The 20,392-nt window shown below is 40.2% G+C and overlaps 3 protein-coding genes across 5 annotated transcripts; 1 reads left to right on the top strand and 2 right to left on the bottom strand.

Moving 5' to 3' along the window:
• The first annotated feature begins 279 nt into the window (after nt 1-279).
• slc1a6 (solute carrier family 1 member 6) lies at nt 280-7,041 on the top strand. 3 transcript variants are annotated; one of them, XM_034530725.1, is made up of 10 exons: nt 280-541; nt 635-772; nt 853-1,060; nt 1,733-1,775; nt 1,965-2,093; nt 2,279-2,463; nt 3,105-3,338; nt 4,342-4,536; nt 5,467-5,601; nt 5,866-7,041. In XM_034530725.1, the coding sequence occupies exons 1-10, from the start codon at nt 319-321 to the stop codon at nt 6,062-6,064; spliced, it is 1,689 nt and encodes a 562-aa protein (XP_034386616.1). In that variant the 5' UTR covers nt 280-318; the 3' UTR covers nt 6,065-7,041. The 3 variants fall into 3 exon arrangements, with proteins under 3 accessions (XP_034386616.1, XP_034386615.1, XP_034386613.1); XM_034530724.1 differs by having other exon boundaries at nt 448-541; nt 1,965-2,039; nt 2,294-2,463; XM_034530722.1 differs by having other exon boundaries at nt 448-541; nt 1,965-2,060.
• A 943-nt stretch (nt 7,042-7,984) lies between these two features.
• Nucleotides 7,985-11,405, bottom strand: ccl44 (chemokine (C-C motif) ligand 44). Its single transcript, XM_034531119.1, has 5 exons — nt 11,240-11,405; nt 10,032-10,161; nt 9,158-9,305; nt 8,885-8,960; nt 7,985-8,790 (listed from the first exon to the last, which is right to left on the bottom strand). The coding sequence occupies exons 1-4, from the start codon at nt 11,301-11,303 to the stop codon at nt 8,922-8,924; spliced, it is 381 nt and encodes a 126-aa protein (XP_034387010.1). The 5' UTR covers nt 11,304-11,405; the 3' UTR covers nt 7,985-8,790; nt 8,885-8,921.
• Nucleotides 11,406-18,425: 7,020 nt separating this feature from the next.
• Nucleotides 18,426-20,305, bottom strand: pole4 (polymerase (DNA-directed), epsilon 4, accessory subunit). Its single transcript, XM_034530850.1, has 4 exons — nt 19,934-20,305; nt 19,250-19,334; nt 18,918-18,959; nt 18,426-18,689 (listed from the first exon to the last, which is right to left on the bottom strand). Exons 1-4 carry the CDS (start codon nt 20,180-20,182, stop codon nt 18,676-18,678), a joined length of 390 nt encoding a protein of 129 aa, XP_034386741.1. The 5' UTR covers nt 20,183-20,305; the 3' UTR covers nt 18,426-18,675.
• Between the last annotated feature and the right edge of the window lie 87 nt (nt 20,306-20,392).

Below are 20,392 nucleotides of genomic sequence, written 5' to 3'. Positions count from 1 at the left end.
TTTTAAAAAAAAAATCAGCTTTACTGTAACTCTGATTATTGTGTCACAGCTTGGCTTGGTTTTGATTTTAAATCTTAATCAATTGATTACATCTTTGCCCTGGTCCGTTTGATGTGACGCTCCCTTCTGTTTACACTCAATGTTCCATCGTCTGTTTTTGGTTACGGAGCGGATGCTTTCTGCCTGTTGGATGTCTATTCATCTATATTCTACCGTGCCAAAAAATACACATGACCGATTATTTCTCCCTATATGTTGTCTACTCCCTGCCCAGTTTCTCAAGAGACCTGCCTCCTGGACCAGGTGCTGGAGCTGATTATGAATGAGAAGCCCCCCACCAGTGCCAGTCTTTTCCTAAACGAGGACGCGGAAAGACCCCCAATTCCAGAGAGAGGAGACTTGAGGAGACGCCTCCACAGGGCCATGGAGAGGAAAGCCAGCAGCTTGAAGGAGAGGATGAGCTCTGTCAGTCGGGAAAGCGTCAAAGGTTTCCTCAAGAGGAACTTGTTTGTTCTTTTCACTGTTGCCGCCGTGGCTCTGGGTGAGTAAAGAGGGAAAACAAGTGGAGGTTTAACTATTTTCTCTACAGTCACTTGACAGTTGTGCTCTTGTGTCTACGTGTAAATCCCTTCAGGTGTAATCCTGGGCTTTGCTCTTCGCCCCCACAACCTGTCCCTGAGAGAGGTCAAGTACTTTGCCTTTCCAGGGGAGCTTCTGATGAGAATGCTGCAGATGCTGGTGTTGCCTCTCATCGTCTCCAGTCTGGTCACAGGTTGGCTTTTAATGAGCACAAACATATTGATGGCAAAGTATTGCAGCAAACTGAATTCAAATAGACTAACTCTGTCTCAGGCATTTCCTCCCTGGACAGCAAAGCGTCAGGTAAGATGGGTATGCGTGCAGTGGTCTACTACATGGTGACAACCCTGATTGCCGTTTTCATCGGCATCGTTACCGTGATAATCATCCGGCCGGGGAAAGGCAGCAGGGACAGTCCTGTAGCCAACAGTGGGAACATAGAACCAGTTCAAGCTACTGACGCGTTCCTGGATCTCATCAGGTAACACCTAAGAAACTCTACTCAACTTACTTATGAAGGTGCACACCTGGTGTTCTTACTGTATCAGTTGTTTTAAGTCACAATTGTACATTTTTGCACATTTAAAGTTGGAAATACCAAGAGTCAATACCACCACACTTAATATGATACTGTAGCCAGAAGCCAGTTAGCTTAGCCTAGCACTGGCTCAGGGATAGTCTGGTACATAACGCAACAAACACATAATCCTTTGTTTTTTGGAGGATTGAAAGACACAAGATAAACCATGATAAGTAGTGATATTTAGAGATGCTGGAAGGTAGTTTTACTTTTGGACAGAGACAAGCTAGCTGTTTCCCCCTGTTTCCAGTCTTTATGCTAAGCTAAGCTAAATAGCTGCTGTGTGTAGCTTCATATCTAATAAAAAGGTGTGAGAGTGGTATCAATCTTCTCATCTGACTTTTGGCAAGAAAACGAATGAGGGCATTTCCCGAAAGGCTTTATTTAGCTATGAGGGCATTCAGACATCAAAAGAATGGTTGTAAGTGAGAATTCACCCACTATTATCACATGGTTATTTATTAACATGTTGTAGTATTACAAAATGTACAACCTGCTGCGACACATGTGGTGTTGTTTTTATGAAAAAGTATGAGCGTAAATAAATTAATGTATAATTTTTTAAAATCTCAGGAACATGTTTCCTCCCAATCTGGTCGAGGCTTGTTTCAAGCAGGTGAGGAATGTATTTTCCCATCAGTCATATACTAGTAATATTATTCCATTTAACATATTTTATTTTCATTTTTAGAATCGGTAAACTCATGCATCAATTTTTGTCCTCATATTTCACTGTCAGAAACGTCAAAAACCCAAACATATAATTAAGATGTTTACGTTTAAACTTCCATGCTCTTTCTTGCAGTATAAAACTGTGTACAAGAGGACTGTGCACACAAGGAACGTGACAGTGACCCTGAACCTCACTGATTCTCTCAACGTGACAGAGTCTGACCTGAGTGTGAACCTCAGCAGGGTGCTGCACACCATACAGGTGGGTGACAGTGGCAGACTGGGCAGTGAGACTTTTTTTTCTTTTCTGGTGATCCAATGAGGGATTGCCTTCTCTTTTTTCCCTATACGCTTTACAATTTGTGTCAATCACCATGGCAGGAATTAATATAATTTCTATAATCTATAACATAGTTTCTTTCCTTACACATTTTTGTTTTATTACAGGAGACATTGGAGGAGACTGTCCCTGTGTCCGGGTCCTCTAATGGCGTGAACGCTCTGGGTTTGGTGGTTTTCTCCATGTGCTTCGGTCTGGTCATTGGCAGCATGAAGCAGCAGGGCCAGGCCCTCAGGGACTTCTTTAACAGTCTCAATGAAGCAATCATGAGGCTGGTGTCCATCATCATCTGGTCAGTTTTTTTAATGCAGTTTAACTTCCTTGTTAAGGATACATTGTGATTCTCTGATTATAAAATGTGCTATATTGATTAATGTTTGACATGACATGACCTGATTACCTTCTTAAAAGAACCTGCTAACTTGCTTGTGGGTCAATCTTTTATTTTAATATCTAGAGGAAATCCCAAAGCTTCCAAAGATATGTAATATAATTAGTTAAGTATAATATTTAAATTTGATGGACAGCCATAAAACATGTGGTTTGAATATTTAAAACGTTGTAAAGATTCAACGAAGAGTTTGAACAAGGTGATAAATGGTACGGTCAGACAGAGTGAACATAACATTGATGATTTTTTTCACTTAAAGATACCTAAGGTAAAATTAAGGGAATAAACTGGTTGTTTTGGAGGCTTAAGACAAAAAAATCTTTGGGGAGTTTTGTATGTTTATTGCTAAAGATGGTGTGTAACGATTACAGTCCTAAATGCTAACCTGTAAAGTTGTAACATGTAGATTCACAGAAATGAATGAATCAGTTCTATTGCTCTTATTTTGAAGGCCTAAACTGGTTGCAGAAATATTCTATAGTGGATTAACATGTGTGTCTGTCTCTCTATCTTCCTCTTCACACAATCCTCTCACCTCTCAGGTATGCTCCAGTCGGCATCCTGTTCCTGATTGCAGGGAAGATTGTGGAGATGAAGAATCTGGCGGAGGTGGGCGGTCAGCTGGGGATGTACACCGTGTCGGTCATTGTGGGTCTCCTAATCCACGGCCTCTTTGTCCTGCCACTGCTCTACTTCCTGGTGACCAGGAAGAATCCCTACAGCTTTATCGGTGGTCTTCTGCAGGCGCTCATCACTGCTCTGGGAACCTCATCTAGGTGAATGTCATCCTCTGTCCTGCTCAGATACTGATGTCCATGAACCTTAATTATTTTGAAGTGGTACCTACAGTAAATGGTGGTCGGCATAGGCTCAGTTTGGAGAAGCAGACATGGGCACCAGCTCGGGAGCAAAGCAATATACTGCTGTGAACGGGGCAGCAGCAAAATGTATTTTAGCTACCTAAAATAAGGCCCTCCAAAAAAAAAAGTACTTTGCTAGTATACGCTATATTTAGAATATTTTCACCAGTTTACCTTGCCGTGAGACAGATATAAAGTCTATGTTTTTCAATGGTAGACCAGCAACCCTGTTTGCATGGATGGATACAACGGCGTCCGCGTCTGAAACACAAATATCTTACGGCAAGGTAAACCGGTGAAAATATTCTAAATATAACATACACTTCAATTGATCAACATATCATATAATAGTTTAGATTCGGTAGTATAGATTCTTATTCAATTCAATTTTATTTGTACAGAAAATCACAAATTTGCCTCAGTGGACTTTACAATCTGTGCAACATACAACATCCTCTGTCCTTAGACCCTCGCATCGGATAAGTAAAAACTATCCCCAAAAAACTTTAATAGGAGAAAAAAAAAAAAAAAAAACTCCACAATAGCAACTGCAATAGAAAATCATCTGACCAGAATGAACAACATCACAAAACTACAACATAGTCAATCCATAAAACTATACATACAATTGAACATATAAGTAATAGTAGTAATAGCACTTATAATAGCAGACACAATTAGAAAGAAAGAAAGAAAAATAAATGTACACTTTTATTATTGGGGGTTCAGTGTCTTGCTCAAGGACACTTCAACATGCAACTATGGGGAGAATCAAGCCGGGTACCTTGTGGTGACAGGACAACCACTCTCCCCCATGAGCTACAGCCTAAATCAATATATATTAATAGGAAATATTGTGTATTAAATTATAATGTTTTGTCTGACTGAGTCCAAAACTCTGTCTCCCTGCATACTTCAGCTCTGCTACCCTGCCCATCACTTTCCGCTGTCTGGAGGAGAACAATCGTGTGGATAAACGAGTGACACGTTTCATCCTCCCTGTGGGTGCAACCATCAACATGGATGGCACCGCCCTCTACGAGGCTGTGGCAGCCATCTTTATTGCCCAAGTCAATGACATGGATCTAAACTTTGGTCAGATTCTGACCATCAGGTAACCCTTATTTAGTTTAGGTAGTTTTGGTTTACACCATGGACAGAAATACTGTAGATGTTAGAGGCATGGAGCCTAAAATGTCATCCTTTTCATTCCAACTTATTTTTGCCTGAAATGAGTGAAATACAATATATTGTTTCACGGTGAGTCACATGTGCCTCTGTACAGAATTAGGTACATTCCAATGTCGAACCGATATGCATCGAACTCGCAAAAGAATCAGAAGAAAATAACCATTTGTTCATGTTTGGCTACTACTAGCATAATCCCCCCAAATCTACGGTCAAACTGCCAGCAGTGGAGTTGCATTGTGGGTTATTTAGGCACCATGTTTTGACCAAGCGGCAACCACCGATGCTGATGAATGAAGCCAACGCCGAAAGTGCCAGAAACTGCAGTTCATCAAATGGCCACTTGAGACGCACACCCCATGTTAAAATATCGCACTTGGTAAAAAACCTGGTAAAAAAAAGCTTTTGGTCTCTTTAGCTGATATCCCTGTTTATGATCACTGTGTGGGGGTTGACATTTTATAAAACTCACCTATAATAAATTAAAGATACTTATTGGTGACGTCACAGAGACTACGTCCATATTTTATACAGTCTATGGTTTTGACAAGGAATAAAAGTGCTTGGAACAAAAAAGTCAATATCCTTAGTTATGCTGCATTGATTCTGATCCTTTTTTAAACTGTCCTTTGTCAGTTTGAGTCCTACAAGTTAAAGAGGCTCAATGCTGAATGGAATTAAATTAAAAACTAAATTGTGTGACAGGCTTGTAGATAATTTGCATAACGTTATAACTCCTAGTGCTTTTCTCATTCTGCTACTCCCACCATGCACCACCAGCACATGTGCTGTTTGTTTGTTTCCCTTCTAATAAATGTCTCCGCTCTCCTCTCCATCCCTCCCACCGCCCACTCAGTATCACAGCAACTGCTGCCAGCATCGGAGCAGCAGGCATCCCTCAGGCTGGCCTGGTTACCATGGTGATCGTATTGACATCGGTGGGACTGCCCACGGAGGACATAACACTGATCATCGCTGTGGATTGGTTCTTGTGAGTTCCCACTAAATGTCAGCTTGATGGGGATTGGTGTCCTGTTCTGTGGGTCTGCCAGCCTAAATGTCATTGTGAAGCTTCAGACAAAGGTTATTGATGCATAATGCAGAGTGACAGATTATAAAGCCTGAGAGGCACATGCATACATTTTACGCTGTGAGTGCTTTTATAGGAGATAAACACTAATGTTTTCATTGTCTGTACGCCTCTACTCTATATAATCTTTTCCTCTCTCTTATCTGAATCTCTGTCTCTCCCCAGGGACCGCTTACGGACCACCACCAACGTGCTGGGTGACTCCCTCGGGGCGGGAATCGTGGAGCATCTTTCCCGTGGAGAGCTGCAGAGTCAGGATGCTGAGGTGCGCAACTCTGTCATCGAGGAGAATGAGAAGCCCTACCAGCTTATCTGTCAGGAGAATGATTCACTCAACCACCGCAACAGCGAGACCACAATGTGAAGACAAGAGCGACACCCTTCAGGGCTCCATGTACCAGAAGCATTTAGCTAGAAGGTTGTCTTGCAATGGTGCAGGGACAGTCTTGGAAACATGACAGGTAATGGTGAGCTCAGCCAGTGCTCGGGGTTCGAAAAATAATTTTTGCAGTTGCAGTGCAAACTTCTCTTGTTTCAGCTTCTTGGTGACAGGAAACACGTACACATGCTGTCAGGAAGAGAAAACACCACTGTTCATAAAAAAAGTAAACCAGCTGATTTTCCTCTGTGAATATTTCAATCTGCATACTTTCTGTTGCATGACTTAACATTAATACATTTCATTATTTTGTAAACACTTGTTCTTTGTCATTCTCATTACGACTACCTCTAATAAGACGTATATATGGAGATTCTATAATGCTACACGCAGAAATACTAAATGGAGCATATCAGCAGGATATTAATATATCTGTCTTAGACATGTTTTAATTATTTGTATGTTATTTAATTTTACTTGACAATTTAATTGTACAATATTGAATATATGACTGTTAAACATTGGAGATGATGTGAAGGAGAATCTTTGCTTTACTTTCTATTTTAAGTAACTTGTTAGAATGTTTTTCACTCAGTGCTTTCTTATAAATATTATATTGGTGTGTATTTTCTGTATTTCTTTGGTGCTATTGCTTTTACATGTTGGGTAAAGGACTGTACTGCTACACAGCAAATTAATGGGAATATCTGTAGTATGATGCCAGGTTAAGTAAATAAGTTATCCCTTTTCCTTTTTCTTCAGTGAAGGTTCTAGTTAGTTTTTGATTTATCTTACATTGGATCTTTAAAAAAAAAAAAAATTACAGATTTATAAAGTACAAACAAATGCAGTTTCAAGACCATAAGATGATTTTAGTTGTTTCAACGACATCAGTACATCTTTGTACCCTCCTGTTTTTCTGCTATATAATACTAACGTTTAATTTTTTTATATCTTGACTGGAATAATGTATTGCAAGCTAATGATTTATTGTTTTGTGAAAAGGTACTGTGAAGAAAGTATTTGAGAATTTGAATGTACAGTTGCTTCATGTTTTTTGTGTTGATTGTTTTAGAGCAAGTGTAGTGAATTATTATGAAAGTAATTTATAATTTAAAACTCTTCTGACTTTGTCACTTTTATGCTCATTAAGAGGTTTGACTTTAGTTGTGAAGCCTGACGTTATTTCAGTGAAAATTCAATTCGATGGACAGCTTATGATAAAATGTGACAAATAAATGGCTCAGGAATTTAACTGTGATTCTCATTATTGTGTTTGTGGCTACCCCTGGTGGAGGATATTCTCCTGCCCAGAAGCTGTTTTACTTACAAAGATCGGTCAAATTTAATAGGAGAAAAACGTTTAGAATAATACTGGACAATAATTAAATGTCAACACTTTCCGCTGTCATTGTAGTGCATCATGGTACGAAATGGACCCACACCTCACTCACTGATGAATGAATGTAAGCCAAATCATTCATAGAGATTATATGTGTATGTATTTACTTAAAGTAAACAAGGTTTTAAACCCACTTTTTCTAACTTGTTGGTTCCTACAGTCGAGGATGGATAAACCCAACTCTTTATTCCACATCCTGCAACTCCCATCTGCCCTTTAATCACCTCATTCCTCACCTGAGCGTCCGTCTCGCCACCTGCACTTCATTTACTCATCAACCCAGTCAGTTTTCTTATTGTGGAGATGTTGCTATGTTTCTTTGCTTTTGAGCCACCAGTACCGACCTGCTATGTCTGCCTGTAAGTTTATTTGTATCTTCAACTTTCTATCGATTTATCTATCTATTTATTTCATATCTATTTATCTATCTATCTGCTTCAGATGCATTTGGACACACTGACACACAATGATGGACAGAAAAAGACAGTGACACAGCTCCAGTTATTATTTCAGATTAATTTATAAAATAGTTCACTTGAGATAACATACAGTGCATTCTTCTACAATACAATACTTGTGTGTGCTTCACACACACAATTGAGCCCTCTAAGTTTTAACAGCCTTGCCATATGGTGAATTGAATCATGAATACTTTGGCATAGTTTAGTGACGGATTATTGGTGGAAAAGACAAATGTAAACTCTAAATGCTTATACATTTAAATATCTGATAGATGCCTGAGGGGCTCATTCAATAGTCTATACATAGAGTGGACCAAATATCAGGAACATTTGCTCTTTGTCTGACACAGGAAGTTGTATCCAGCAGGTGAAATCTTCTCTCTGATTCCACCTGTCGTACATTGTGTGCAGTGTTATAAACACATTACTGAAGGTATACAAGTCACAAATAAGCATAGAGAGTATCTTTTATGACATACAGTAATATCACTGCTCGTTTATCATTTGCTTAATTACAACTTTTTTTTCACATTACTCACGAGAAGTAATGTTGCAGAGGGAGACACTTCCAGGCAGACTCTGGCAAATAACAGTATGAGCCATTTAAAAAAATCAATTCAACTTATCTTACAAGTAAATACACCTCTGTTGAGACTATTCCTGCCACGTGTTTGAGAATACTTCAAGCACAGTTCATGTTTAAATATCTAAAGCCATTTAAATGTATTGCTGCCCCAGGTCTGGTCCCAGGGAGACAGATAGTGTAGATAGAGAGAGACACACGAGACGACTGGAGAGTCAGCAAGCTGTGTCGTGTAAAATGACGAGCTGCTGAAAGTTTACTTGGCCTGTAGAAAAGCATGAAAAAACAACGGATGAGACATTTAAGAGCGAGGTACCTCCACACATTACACAACCTGCTTTGAAAAAAATAAAACGTACTTATGACGAGTTTTCCTCCATATCTGACGGCGCTTCATCACTCGACATTGAGGACCGCCCAGTTATCTTTCTTGTCCTGGTAATCGCAAGAGGAGGAAATCCATAAATCTTTCAGGTAACATGGAAATAACATGAAAATCTCTCTTAATATTTCAAATCGACAATCATAGATCCCATTGTCCACTTTTGACTGAATACATTTGATTAAATTACATTTCATTTGATTACGTTCAACATACAATATAGCGTATTTCTGATGGTTGTGTCATGTACCTCTGACATGACAGGCAGGTTGTCATGAGGAAGGAGCCACATGGTTCGGTGGGCCTTGGTTCTCTGTCTCTGCAGGAGCTTTCTCAGCAACCTCTTAACTTTCCGGTCTCTGGGGTCTGCACACTTCACCGCCTTCTTGGTGTAAAGACTATAAAAAGAGCACAATACTTATTACACGACACGGGATGGCAGGAAACGGTTCTGCACAAACGCCAGATCTTAATCACAAGATTGGAGGCACAAGATTGGCAAGAAGAAAACAAATCTGCAATAATGTGGAGGACTAGAAAGAGGTGTAGCAAAGACTGCGAATGTTAACCCAAAAGGCATTGCAAAAAGGAGACGCTGTAAGGTGGCTGGAAATAGAGTCAATTCATGTTTTCCTTCTCTGGAAAAAAAAACAAGGCAAACTGTGATCAAAAGTGGGCAAAGTTGAAAAAAAAGAGGTTACAGAACCACTAAAATAGAAAGGACCAAAAGAAACCCCTGTGTAAGAATTCTATGTTTTTGTTAACTGGACCACATGAACAGCTCCCATTTCCCTGGCTACATCATATTTCTCTGACCTGCTGGAAACAATAGGTATCACAATGCAGAATGGTTTACTTAACTAAACCCTGCTGTTCTGACTCAATGGCTGCGGCGGGGCTCAGCTGGCTCGGAAGGTATTTTCAGATGGCTTGTTATTCCCACATATTTCCTTTCTTACTTCCCTGGCAAATGCAGCTCCGGGCCTTGCCATAACAACATGACCTGGAAAGATGACAATGCCTCTCAGCCCGGCTCTGCCCTCCTCTAACGAGAGGCATATTTTCCATGCCTGCAGATTGCTGCGTGCACTTTAGCTCCAGGAGTGGATAGTTGAAATACTTGCATGATGGCTTGTATACTGCAGTCGGGCCCCTCCGTCTGCACCTCAAACCGCAACACATCTTTGGTACGCACCTTACCCTGGGAGTACAACATGCAGCACTGGACATCTCTTTGCATCTGCACGCCTTTACCTATAGGGAACAACAAAGAGCAAGGAAACATGAGATGAGGGTGTCAAAACAAAAGCTAATTTACAGTATTATACTAATGCTTCCTGATGTGAAGCTCAATTCACTATATTGGCTTCTTCTATCTCAAACCTTTGGTTTTATTCTACCAAGTCCTCTTAGACTGAAAACATTTGTCTCAAGTGAGGACAAGAGCCTGAACATGACAGCCACAAAAGTTTCAAACCGCGTGCATTATGGCACATTATCCCAAATAACATTAACATTAGATATGTAAACCTCTTACATGAATATTTACTGCACAGAATCCCAGATTTGTAAACACTTTGAAAATCAATGTTCAGATTAAAGTAAAGACTGAAACAGTTTTCACTATACAGCCAAATGTTATCTGTTGTGCAGAATGTGCTCCTGACTCTCGTTCCGTATCGACACACGCTCACGTCCACTCGCATACACACACAAGAATGTCAGAGGAATTACAATGGCATCCCATTGTGCTGCGAAACATACGACCACGGCAGACTGAGAAAGTGGGAGAAAGAGAGGAGGAGTGTGTGTGTGTTTGTGTGGAGGGTGTGCGCCATGATGCCTTTTCAACCAAAGCAAATGTGTAAACAATTTAAAGTGTGATGGAAACAGCGGGAGCAATAAGAGCTGTAAAATAGGACGGGGCTGCTTTGCTATGCTATAGGGGATTTTTCCAAATCCATCCTTTGGGAACATCGACGCACTTCCAGTGCTTTCACAACATTTAAAACAAACAAACGGACGAGACGACACCATCACGCAGACTGAGCCCTGACACTGTTTCTTTCTTTCCGTGTTGAGTGATGTGTGATTTCAGATGCTCGTCCTCCCGCGTTCTGTCCCTCTGTTTACATCCGTGCCTCCTGCTCTGCTGCTGCTGCTGCTGCTGTCCCCCTATCCCTCTTCTCTCCTTTTCTGTCTTCGCCATCGCTCTCTTTGCCACACTGTCCACCTGCAGGGTGCATGCAAGCCATGCAACACACACACACACTCACATTCACGCATGCACACACACACACACACACAGATAGTAAGTATGGTTGTGTCCTACCTTCCACAGATACCAGGAGAATAACAGTCAGAGAGATAACAGTCAACATCTGCAGCATGAACATGATGAGGCTGGCAGAGAGGAGGAGAGGAGAGGAGGATAATCTACTCTGTCACCTCTCCCTCTGTGGCTGCCTCTCTTATATCACTCCCTCCCTCTCTTTATACCTCCCTGCCCATCTCTCACTCACTCACTTCCACCACCTCTCTTGTTATGTCTTACCGTCTTCCCCTCCCACCCTCTGTTTATCCATTTTCAGTCATTCTCACGCTCAGCCAAACTCCCTCCCTCATCCTCTTTTTCTTTCACACTCATCTCACCTCACTAATTTCTCCTTTCCTGCTGCTTTACTTAGGATGGCAAGCCTCATTTATCTCATTTTAGGCTTTAAATTCCTCCTTCATCCTGCCTCTTCTCTTATCCTCAGCGCATTTTCTCCACCAGGACTGCAACAGATTTATATGGCGAAAGCAACAAGGATTCATCCTGTAGCTTTTTAGATTACATGACCAGCCTGGATTTGGCATTTAAATCACACAAACGTGTTTCTAATGATATATACAATTAGCCCTGATTTGCAGCTGTGTAGTTGTGGACTCTCAGACCAGACAGTAGGCGTGTCTAACTTGTGCATCTGGATCCGCAGCAGAGTTATGTTCTCTGTGGGATTCCAGAGAATCATGGTTTTAAAATGCCTGTTTTATTATTGTGTATTGTGTATTAAATTCTTAAAAGTTCTGCTGCAAAGTCTCAGCGAATCAGAATCGGTGTGCATTTTAAAAGGCTTCTTAAAAGGTGCAACATATGGGATTCAGATCATTAGCAGCAAACAACTGTTTGCACTGTTATCACTGATAGCTAAAAAGTGTTAACCCCTCTTGTGTATATAGTGCCTTTAAGACTCATTTATTTTCTTTGTCTTTTTCTTGATGTTATTCACGGTATTTTGTTGGTTAAACACCTTATTGGGCTCGTTTTTTTTTGTCTATACCTCTTTTATCTACTGAAAAGTGCAATATTGAATGAAAATCATTTGCTTGCTTGTTATGGGTAATTTCACCTCTATATTTGTCCATGTTAGACGAATTGTTCCACAAGGTGTGGTCCTCAGCTTCTTGTGTTCAGTTTATGGATATGTGTGTATCGTGTCGGTGTGTCATCTTTCTACGTTGATGACACACAGCTGTATGTTTGATTTTATACTTACAATGAAGCTTGTTTTCAGGCGTGCATGCATTATGAGACTATAGATAAATGTCATTCCCAAATTATTTTTTAAACAAAGACAAATCTTATATTCTGTTTGGCACTTCTAATCATGTCTTTAATTTATGAACAAACTTCTGTCGTCTGGCAGCCAATATGAAACCAAGGCCTGTGCTTTAGTTCTTTTCCCCTTTAATTTCTTTTTCATGGCTTGGCTCATGCCAATGCACCAATTTCACCAAGTAAATGTAATATATTTGGCCAATAAAGAGAGTCAGATGTGTCCTAAATATGTCTTTGGAGCCTTCCCTAGTTTGACCATAAATCATAATAAAATTGTTAGTTTCCATAACTGAACACCACAAGAACCAGCTGAAGGCTGTTTCTGAGAGTCAAGCATCTACATCCAGTACAGGCTTCAACAGAAAACAGCATCCGGACATGATTACACCGAGAGAAACCAGAGATATTGATGTGGGCCTGCATCTGTTTCAAGATATTCCTTTGAACCGACCTTGTGGTCGGGAGAAATGACAAACACAGATGCCAAAGTCAGAAGATGCAGCCAATAACAACAGTCCATAAAATGATTGATCAAAAGCCTGATTAGGTATGACAGATGACACAAATGTTGCTCCAGCTCATTTCTTTCACATCAAATTGGCAAAGCATTACATGTTTCTTGCTAATGACTAACTACATCTGAGCTGTTAATCTTATTGAAGGAAATACATGATTGTGTTTCTGACCGTGTGAAATATGTGATTGTTTTTGTTTATTTGCCTGTTGCTTGGAGCACTGCTCATTCCCATGTCCTTAAATGGTCTGGGCCACCCAAATCACCCACACTTATGTTACCAACTTGTCATTCAGATAATGTCAATCTTTTACTCTGAGGTTTATAGATGTTTTCCAGTGAAATGCCCTTCAAATACAACAGAGGTGCATAGAATGCCATGTATGCTGTTCAAAGCATATGAAAAAAAGGACTCAGCAGCCATGTTAAAAAAACAATGTTCTGGGCACTGATAATAACTCAGCCGTTCACAATACTTTTTTTAATTATAGCTTCAATTTTCTGCTCTAAATATAAGGCGCAAGTGAAAAAATGTGTTTTATGGTGATTTGGCTAAACTGACGCTTTAAGAAAATAACTTTTAAAGAGCAACATTACACTAGTTAAACATCTTGTTTTTGCTAATCTCTAGTGGTTTATCTTGCTGCAGTGATGCAGCCATTAACCGTTTACCGCTAGACCCCCCAGGTCACCCCAGGTCACCACAGACACAATACCAGTTTGTTCAAAAACGGTTTATTTCTTTATCTTTTTTGTACCATTTCACTCAGTCTCCGGCTGTCTGAGATTGTGCCCCTTTCTGCTGCCCTGCAATCACCTCATGCCCCTCACCTGAGCCCCCCACCTCCACCTCATTCCCTCATCAGCCACTCTCTATGTACACTGGCACAAATGCATTGTTGCACTACCACATTGTCTCATTGCTTAGCTTAAAGGTTTTGTTTTGCTTGTTATTTCCCTGATTCCTGGACTTTGGATTCCCCTGCTTGCCCCTTGTTGGATTTGCCTGACTTTCCTGGTTTTTGATCTTTGGCTGCCGTGAGCCAAGTAAAGCTGAACTTTCTTGGTACAGCGACTGATTCCAAGTCATGCTTTTGGGTTTGAGTCTGTCACTCATCCAGATTCAGTACAGAATGTCCTCTTTGGGTACTCAATTCCTGTAACTCTTGACAGAATGACAACTATTAAGCAAACATTTTGGATTGTGTAGTCAGTAGAAATGTAACATGTGGCTGCTCTTCATTCTGATCTACCGAGGCTGCTGTTGGAGGGAAGAGAATCTCGTATCTCAACGTAACAGTTATTTCTGTTGGATTGACACCAAACGCTGACACTTATAGTAGATAGTTTAGTTAGTTAGTGAGAGAAGAAAATGACACAGGAATGCAATATGTTTTATTTCATTTTTTTTAAATCCATGAAATTATCACTAAAAACTATTGGGGGTGATTCCATGAAATCATCTTGCCCATAAAGAGTTGGGACACTGCTATAAAAGTGTTACTAAGATTAAAAATACATATTTTAACCTTAAAAATTAAAACAATACATCACACTTCCTTAGCCAGAATGCTTTGGACATTCTGTCTTCTGGAATGGAAAAAATGTTAATTACATTGGCAGGGCAATACAGAAACTATGAGTCACCTCATGCAAGGAAATATTGCTTTAGACACTAATGTGGGGCATGTAACGGACACATTTTGTAAGGGTGGATCAATATGAGCCTGTCTAAGTTCCTGTGGTTAAACAGATCAGAACATTGAACAAATTATCCTTTGGCTGCGACAACACTTGGTAAGTAAGAATATTCAGACAAAAGGGCAACAATGTTGCTTATGGGCAAACATATTCGTTCCCTGGATGTGAAAATATGCTGTGTGTGTGTGTGTGTGTGTGTGTGTGTGTGTGTGTGTGTGTGTGTGTGTGTGTGTGTGTGTGCGTGTGTGTGTGTGTGTGTGTGTGTGTGTTGGAGGTGTGGTTAACTGTTGAAGAAATTGACCCAAGAAATCAGGTTGGAATGTCAGCTGCAAAAACATACCTTCTACATGACTACAGGTCTGCTTGTGAGACCGATACATTGTCTGCATATCTCTGCTGCAATTAAAATATCTGTCAAGGTGTGCGGACTCACAAACATGTGGGCAATCAGAAATAAAAGCAGGGAAAAGTGGGGCTGAGGGGGTAATGTCTTCCTCTTTAAGGGGGTGGAGTGCCTGAGATGAATGGAGGGATAGTATGGCCTCCTGCAGACGTTGGAGGACACGGTTCGGTGCGCTGAATATGCAGCCTAAGAGATCTTACTGTACCTACATGGGATTTCTAAGGGATCAAATGCAGCAGGCAAAACCTCAACTGATCCTGGAAACAAGGGAGACGGGGAGGTGGAATGCAGAAGGATGAACAGCACATGTTTTCATTCATTTCTAAAGACATTGAGATCATTTATGTGATTTTAAATATGCTACAAATTAAAGAAATAGTTCCAGCTCATCACTAGTTTTTGAACAGATTAAAGGAACCAGATGTAATTGGTGAGCTTTAGAGGTGCGGGGCAGGCACAGTTTTGGATGAGAAGGACCTGAAATGTTGTTCGGTCTGTCAGTCAAACATTTTAGTGCGGACTTGAATAATATTAGTGCAATACCTCAATAACTATCGGATCGGTAGCCATCGGCCTTGGTACTGATTTCCATGGTGTGCCCAGACAGTGTGTGTTAATTACTTAGATTTCCTGACTTTTCCTTTTTTCCGCCACCATTATGTTCACACTTGCTATACCTCATACGTGCGTGTGTGAATTGACCAAGAAGTGTGAATAAGCAACGTTTAATTCTCTAAATGCCGAGGAAATGTGCTTCAATGCTTCCTATCTTATCTTCTTTAGCAACGGATACACTGGACCATCTTGTAGAAAGAGGAAACAGGATAATGCTGTCCCATAATTCCTTGTGTCTGCAAAATGTAATGCGACGGCAGACCCACGTAAATAACGTCCACATAGTTTGTGTCCCTTGTGTAGTTTGTAGCACGTTTTGTTTTGTTTCAATTCACAAAGTTAACCATGTTTAAAACCCTAATCCAGAAGAGAATATGTTTCCCTCAAAAAGTAACTGAGTGCAGTTTTGCAGGAATCAGTGATGTTCCTTGACCTCAGGACATTTTCCGTTGAAGACGAGCAAAAGTGTAGGAAGACATTAGAAGTAATTTTCCTTAATAGTCAACAGCTTTGGTCTTGTTTAACCACAGAACCAGGTTAGCCGTTTCCAGTCTTAATGCTAATCTAACGACCCTTTGACTTTTTCGTCACATTACAATGCAAATGAGCGCATTTCCGCAAAATGTTAAACTATTCTTTTAACATCAAGGATTCTAAACAGAAAAATAGAATATTCACAATTTGTGGAAATACCTGACATTGGCCTTTATCTTCAGATAAAATAATTGAACACTAATCTGTACCTGTGATCTGATTACAAATGTCTTTCTGATTTCTTTATTTATTTGATTTTGTTAGACAAACAAAGGGACCGGATAAGTGTATTCTCCCAGCATGCTATTTCCCATCGATACGAGGATCATCAGGCTAGCCGGTCTCAGATTCACTGTTCATGTCCGGATCTGGGCAGGGGAGGCCCGACATTTCCTTTTCACATGAGATTTACTTAATGGAATGTCTTTATTGTCTGTGGAAATAAAATGATGTCCAATCCTTCGACATGTGATTATAATTTATTATAAAAGAGCACTCCGTGGTCCCCTGTGCCAGTCAGGCATTCCTCTGCAGGGAGTTGACTGGTGCTCTTCTGGAACCAAACATCTGTGCTTCTCACAGCTCTGTTGTATTACTCCCCGAAACACTAAACCCAGAAAATCAGCTTAAACACACTCAAGGCATTTATTTTGAAAATCCCTGCTGCAAAAACTCAAGGGGTCTTGACTGTGCCGAGAGTGTGAAACTGAACCCGTTTGTATGTGCAAATGCTGCCAGGAAGAACAAAATACATCTCGGGTCGAGAGAGATTCGGATACATTCCTAATGCAAACTCAAAGCTTTTGGGGATTTTCTCAGTGTCATACAACAGTCACCGTGTTGAGCAAGACATTTAACTCTCACCTCCGGCTTGTAGTGCACTGTGATGTACTACTGGAGTATTAAACAAATGTGAATGACGTTTATAGTTTGATCAAACAACATCTTTGTCGAGCTGTTCTGTACTCAAATAGATCCAGACTGACGCTGGGCGGGCCAAGCCAGTGTTTGCTTATTACCACCAATGTGTATCAGACAATATGTCAGCTGATAACTAAAAATAATTGGCGGTACAGAAACGCCAAAGATATGTTGGTCATTTGGTGTTGCCATTACATAGTTTGTCCACCAGTCAGCAGTAACTTAAATGTAGTTTACAACTGTATAACGTTCCACCCTCTACATGTTGTGGTCACAATTATATTTAAGGGATTCATATCCAATAGTTTGATATTATGCATTTGTTAAAAACATCTCATCGTCAATTTATTTATTAACTAAATTATAGTCTCTCTATCTAAAGATTTCTATATAATCTTAGAACTCTATATCTAATTGGTAATGGCACACATGGAAAAGATTTTAACTGTGTACTTCTACCCTCCAATAACCCACAGTCATTTTTTTTTTTTTTTTTACACATGCATTGCGTTGGTCCCAACTGACATATCGGGCGGAAAGTAGATAACTGCAACATATCAGCATTGAGACGAAGACAATGAGAATAAACAACATTCTCAATTTACTGCCTCCAGTAAGTTTCCTACAATAAAATGTGTGTAATGCCGCAACTCCAGTCAGTTAAAATGACATCCTGGCATTTTAAGTAGCAGGACGTTTTCCTTTTAAAACCACAAGGGCAGCAACCTGGACAGCTCATTCATCCCTGGAGGTCCGGGGATCGGGTCCTTGGACAGAGGTGTTGACACACTTTGGTGCATAAAGTCAAAAATGGTCCAGCTGAGCTCTACAATGAAGTAATTTAGAACAATGTGGTTTGAGTGGGAATGTTGCTTCTCATCTAGAAACATCTTTGTGTCTTTCCAGAGGAAGACTGCTTCAGTCTACATGCTTTTCATGTCTTCTAATATTTGGATACAAAAAGAAATCCCAGATTATACATTTTGAGGGTGATTTTTATCAAACTTACATAAGCACGAAATATGTTTGCACTGGAGTCCTCAGCGTGTCATAAGATCAAGAGGACTAAGAGTGTGCAACATATATTTGTCTTTGTTTTTTGTACAAATGTAAATTAGTCTAGTTTTACCAATGTGTAGAATATCGTATTTTAATACTGACCAGAAATGTATATTTATCTTGCAAATCTAGGTGTGAAACTGATGAAGATTGATTCTGACAGACACTGATTATTTAAAACTTACATTTATTCCATTGTACAGTAGTATTTCACAAATATTTACAGAAATAATGTACACATTACCACTGATGTCTTGAAAGTAACGTAGGAAAAATCTTAATGGAACATTGTAGAAAAGCATTTATAAATATCCATTTTGAGACTTTGACCAGTAAGGTGTTCACAAAAAAATGGTGTCCCTGTAAAAAGATTCCTGGATGGTTGCAGATATTCAATGTTCTCGTTATTTGGAGCAGCATTTAATCTAGTGTGCCTACGGGAAAATAAAAGAAGAATTGGAACAAATTGTACTTGTACATAAATTCAATCTAAGAATGTGCTCAATAATGTCAACAGTATATGTGCACACATTTGCATGAACATGCTCTATTTTATGTATTCTTATCTTACCCATGTGAGAGAATAATTTAACCTGGTATAGGTGAATTCAACTAAAGGCATAAAAAAGGCCCTAAAAATGTTATATCCTGGTGAGGCTTACCTTCAAGAAATGCAAATTCATCTATGGCCTCTATTGCATTGTCTGGAGAGGTACAAGAGAAATGGGAGACAAAGAAGGTCTCTATTCATCTGTGCATTTAAATATAGGTTTGTCAACATCCAAGTGAACATGTCGTTAATAATCTACATTCCCCCCACAAGAATCAGCACAATATCGCCTTCAGTAAATAATAATTTATATTTTCACACCATCTAAATTGTCACAACCTGGTCTGAGCCTATCAGAAAAACAACAATAACATTGTAAACCCATTTTAAAGGCTGAATGACGTGATTTCCAAACTGCATTGAGAACTTATTTACAGCACTTACCCAAGTCCTTTCTTTGCAAAGTTTTTCTCTTTCCTTGTTGGGCGTACACCAGGGAATCTTTGGCAATCATCTCAATAAATAACTCCTGGATGAAAGAAAAGCATTGACATTCGGTCATTTGAAACTAAATCCAATCCAGAACTAGTAATAACTGATAGTATTACTATCGCGATTTCGACCTGAACCCAAAGAAAATGGGTTCGTCAGAAATGTGTAAAGGTAGAAATGATAAACTCCCACGTGCTGCTTGCATCGATATATTTATATATTTTTCATCGTAAAATGATTTCTGCCTTTGTTAACTCCTGTTTTGTTTTTTTTGCATTTAATTTCGGTGTTTGCAAGCTCACACGTGATACCTTTTAATGTTCGTTGTATATACCTTACATTATAGACATGACATTAAATAATTGGACAACTTTTGATGCGCGTGTACTTCATTGGTTGTGTGCGCATCTTGGGAGGTTTAGGCCCTCATTTAATTGGTGGATTTATATTAAACTTTACTGTACACATTGATGATATATTACAGATAATAATCCTATTGCATCAGGATGACGATATTGTTACTGACTAGCTCTCGAGTCTCACGCTGTGATGGCACAGGGAGTAACGTAAAGCAGTCAGAGTTGTTGCAAAGACTTCTTTCGCGTTTTTGTGTGTGTGTGTGTGTTTTTTTTTTACCGTTGCTTTAGCGATGATGAACACAGACTCCTGGCTGGCGAGTGACACGTCTGGGTCGGTCTTCATGAGCGCCTTGATGCGAGCCAGCGGGAGTTTGGACAGTCGGCTGTGGCTCACGGTGGCCGCGGGGCCCGTCTGCTGCTGGGTGCTTTCCTCCTCCGCCTCGGCCCCGCGGCTCTCCTCCTCACTCACACAGCGGTCCGGCTCGGGCTCCGTGGGGGTGACAGCTGTAGCCACTGTTGCTGCCATTCTCCGTTTGTAACACGATCGTTATACTTAAAAAAACAGACAAATCACTACCGATTTCTAGCAACATGTCGCAGATGACAACAACATCATCAGCAGCAGCAGCAGCAGCGCGCTACAGCATGTGCTTCCGGCCTTTTGGTGAGAGGCGTGCGCTGATTCGTCAGCTTGTCATTCTGACGCCCCGCCTTTTCCTCTCCCGCCAACCAATCG

The sequence above is a fragment of the Cyclopterus lumpus genome, chromosome 4 (assembly GCF_009769545.1).
Source record: "Cyclopterus lumpus isolate fCycLum1 chromosome 4, fCycLum1.pri, whole genome shotgun sequence".
NCBI classification, from domain to species: Eukaryota; Metazoa; Chordata; class Actinopteri; order Perciformes; family Cyclopteridae; genus Cyclopterus; species Cyclopterus lumpus.
The sequence above is the reverse complement of the archived record's forward strand: the minus strand, read 5'-3'. Positions and strand labels throughout refer to the sequence as shown.

What these genes read in the sequence shown, in the direction of transcription:
- ccl44 (XM_034531119.1), bottom strand. Translation starts at nt 11,303, where the DNA reads ATGTTCATGCTGCAGATGTTGACTGTTATCTCTCTGACTGTTATTCTC. An exon ending in TCTCCTGGTATCTGTGGAAG is followed by an intron (nt 10,162 to 11,239) that starts GTAGGACACAAC and finishes TGTTCCCTATAG; the next exon opens with GTAAAGGCGTGCAGATGCAA. An exon ending in TGCAGTATACAAGCCATCAT is followed by an intron (nt 9,306 to 10,031) that starts GCAAGTATTTCA and finishes CTCTTTTTATAG; the next exon opens with TCTTTACACCAAGAAGGCGG.
- slc1a6 (XM_034530725.1), top strand. Translation starts at nt 319, where the DNA reads ATGAATGAGAAGCCCCCCACCAGTGCCAGTCTTTTCCTAAACGAGGAC. An exon ending in CTGGTGTCCATCATCATCTG is followed by an intron (nt 2,464 to 3,104) that starts GTCAGTTTTTTT and finishes CTCACCTCTCAG; the next exon opens with GTATGCTCCAGTCGGCATCC. An exon ending in GCTCTGGGAACCTCATCTAG is followed by an intron (nt 3,339 to 4,341) that starts GTGAATGTCATC and finishes TGCATACTTCAG; the next exon opens with CTCTGCTACCCTGCCCATCA.
- pole4 (XM_034530850.1), bottom strand. Translation starts at nt 20,182, where the DNA reads ATGGCAGCAACAGTGGCTACAGCTGTCACCCCCACGGAGCCCGAGCCG. An exon ending in TCATCATCGCTAAAGCAACG is followed by an intron (nt 19,335 to 19,933) that starts GTAAAAAAAAAA and finishes TCTTTCATCCAG; the next exon opens with GAGTTATTTATTGAGATGAT. An exon ending in TTTGCAAAGAAAGGACTTGG is followed by an intron (nt 18,960 to 19,249) that starts GTAAGTGCTGTA and finishes GTACCTCTCCAG; the next exon opens with ACAATGCAATAGAGGCCATA.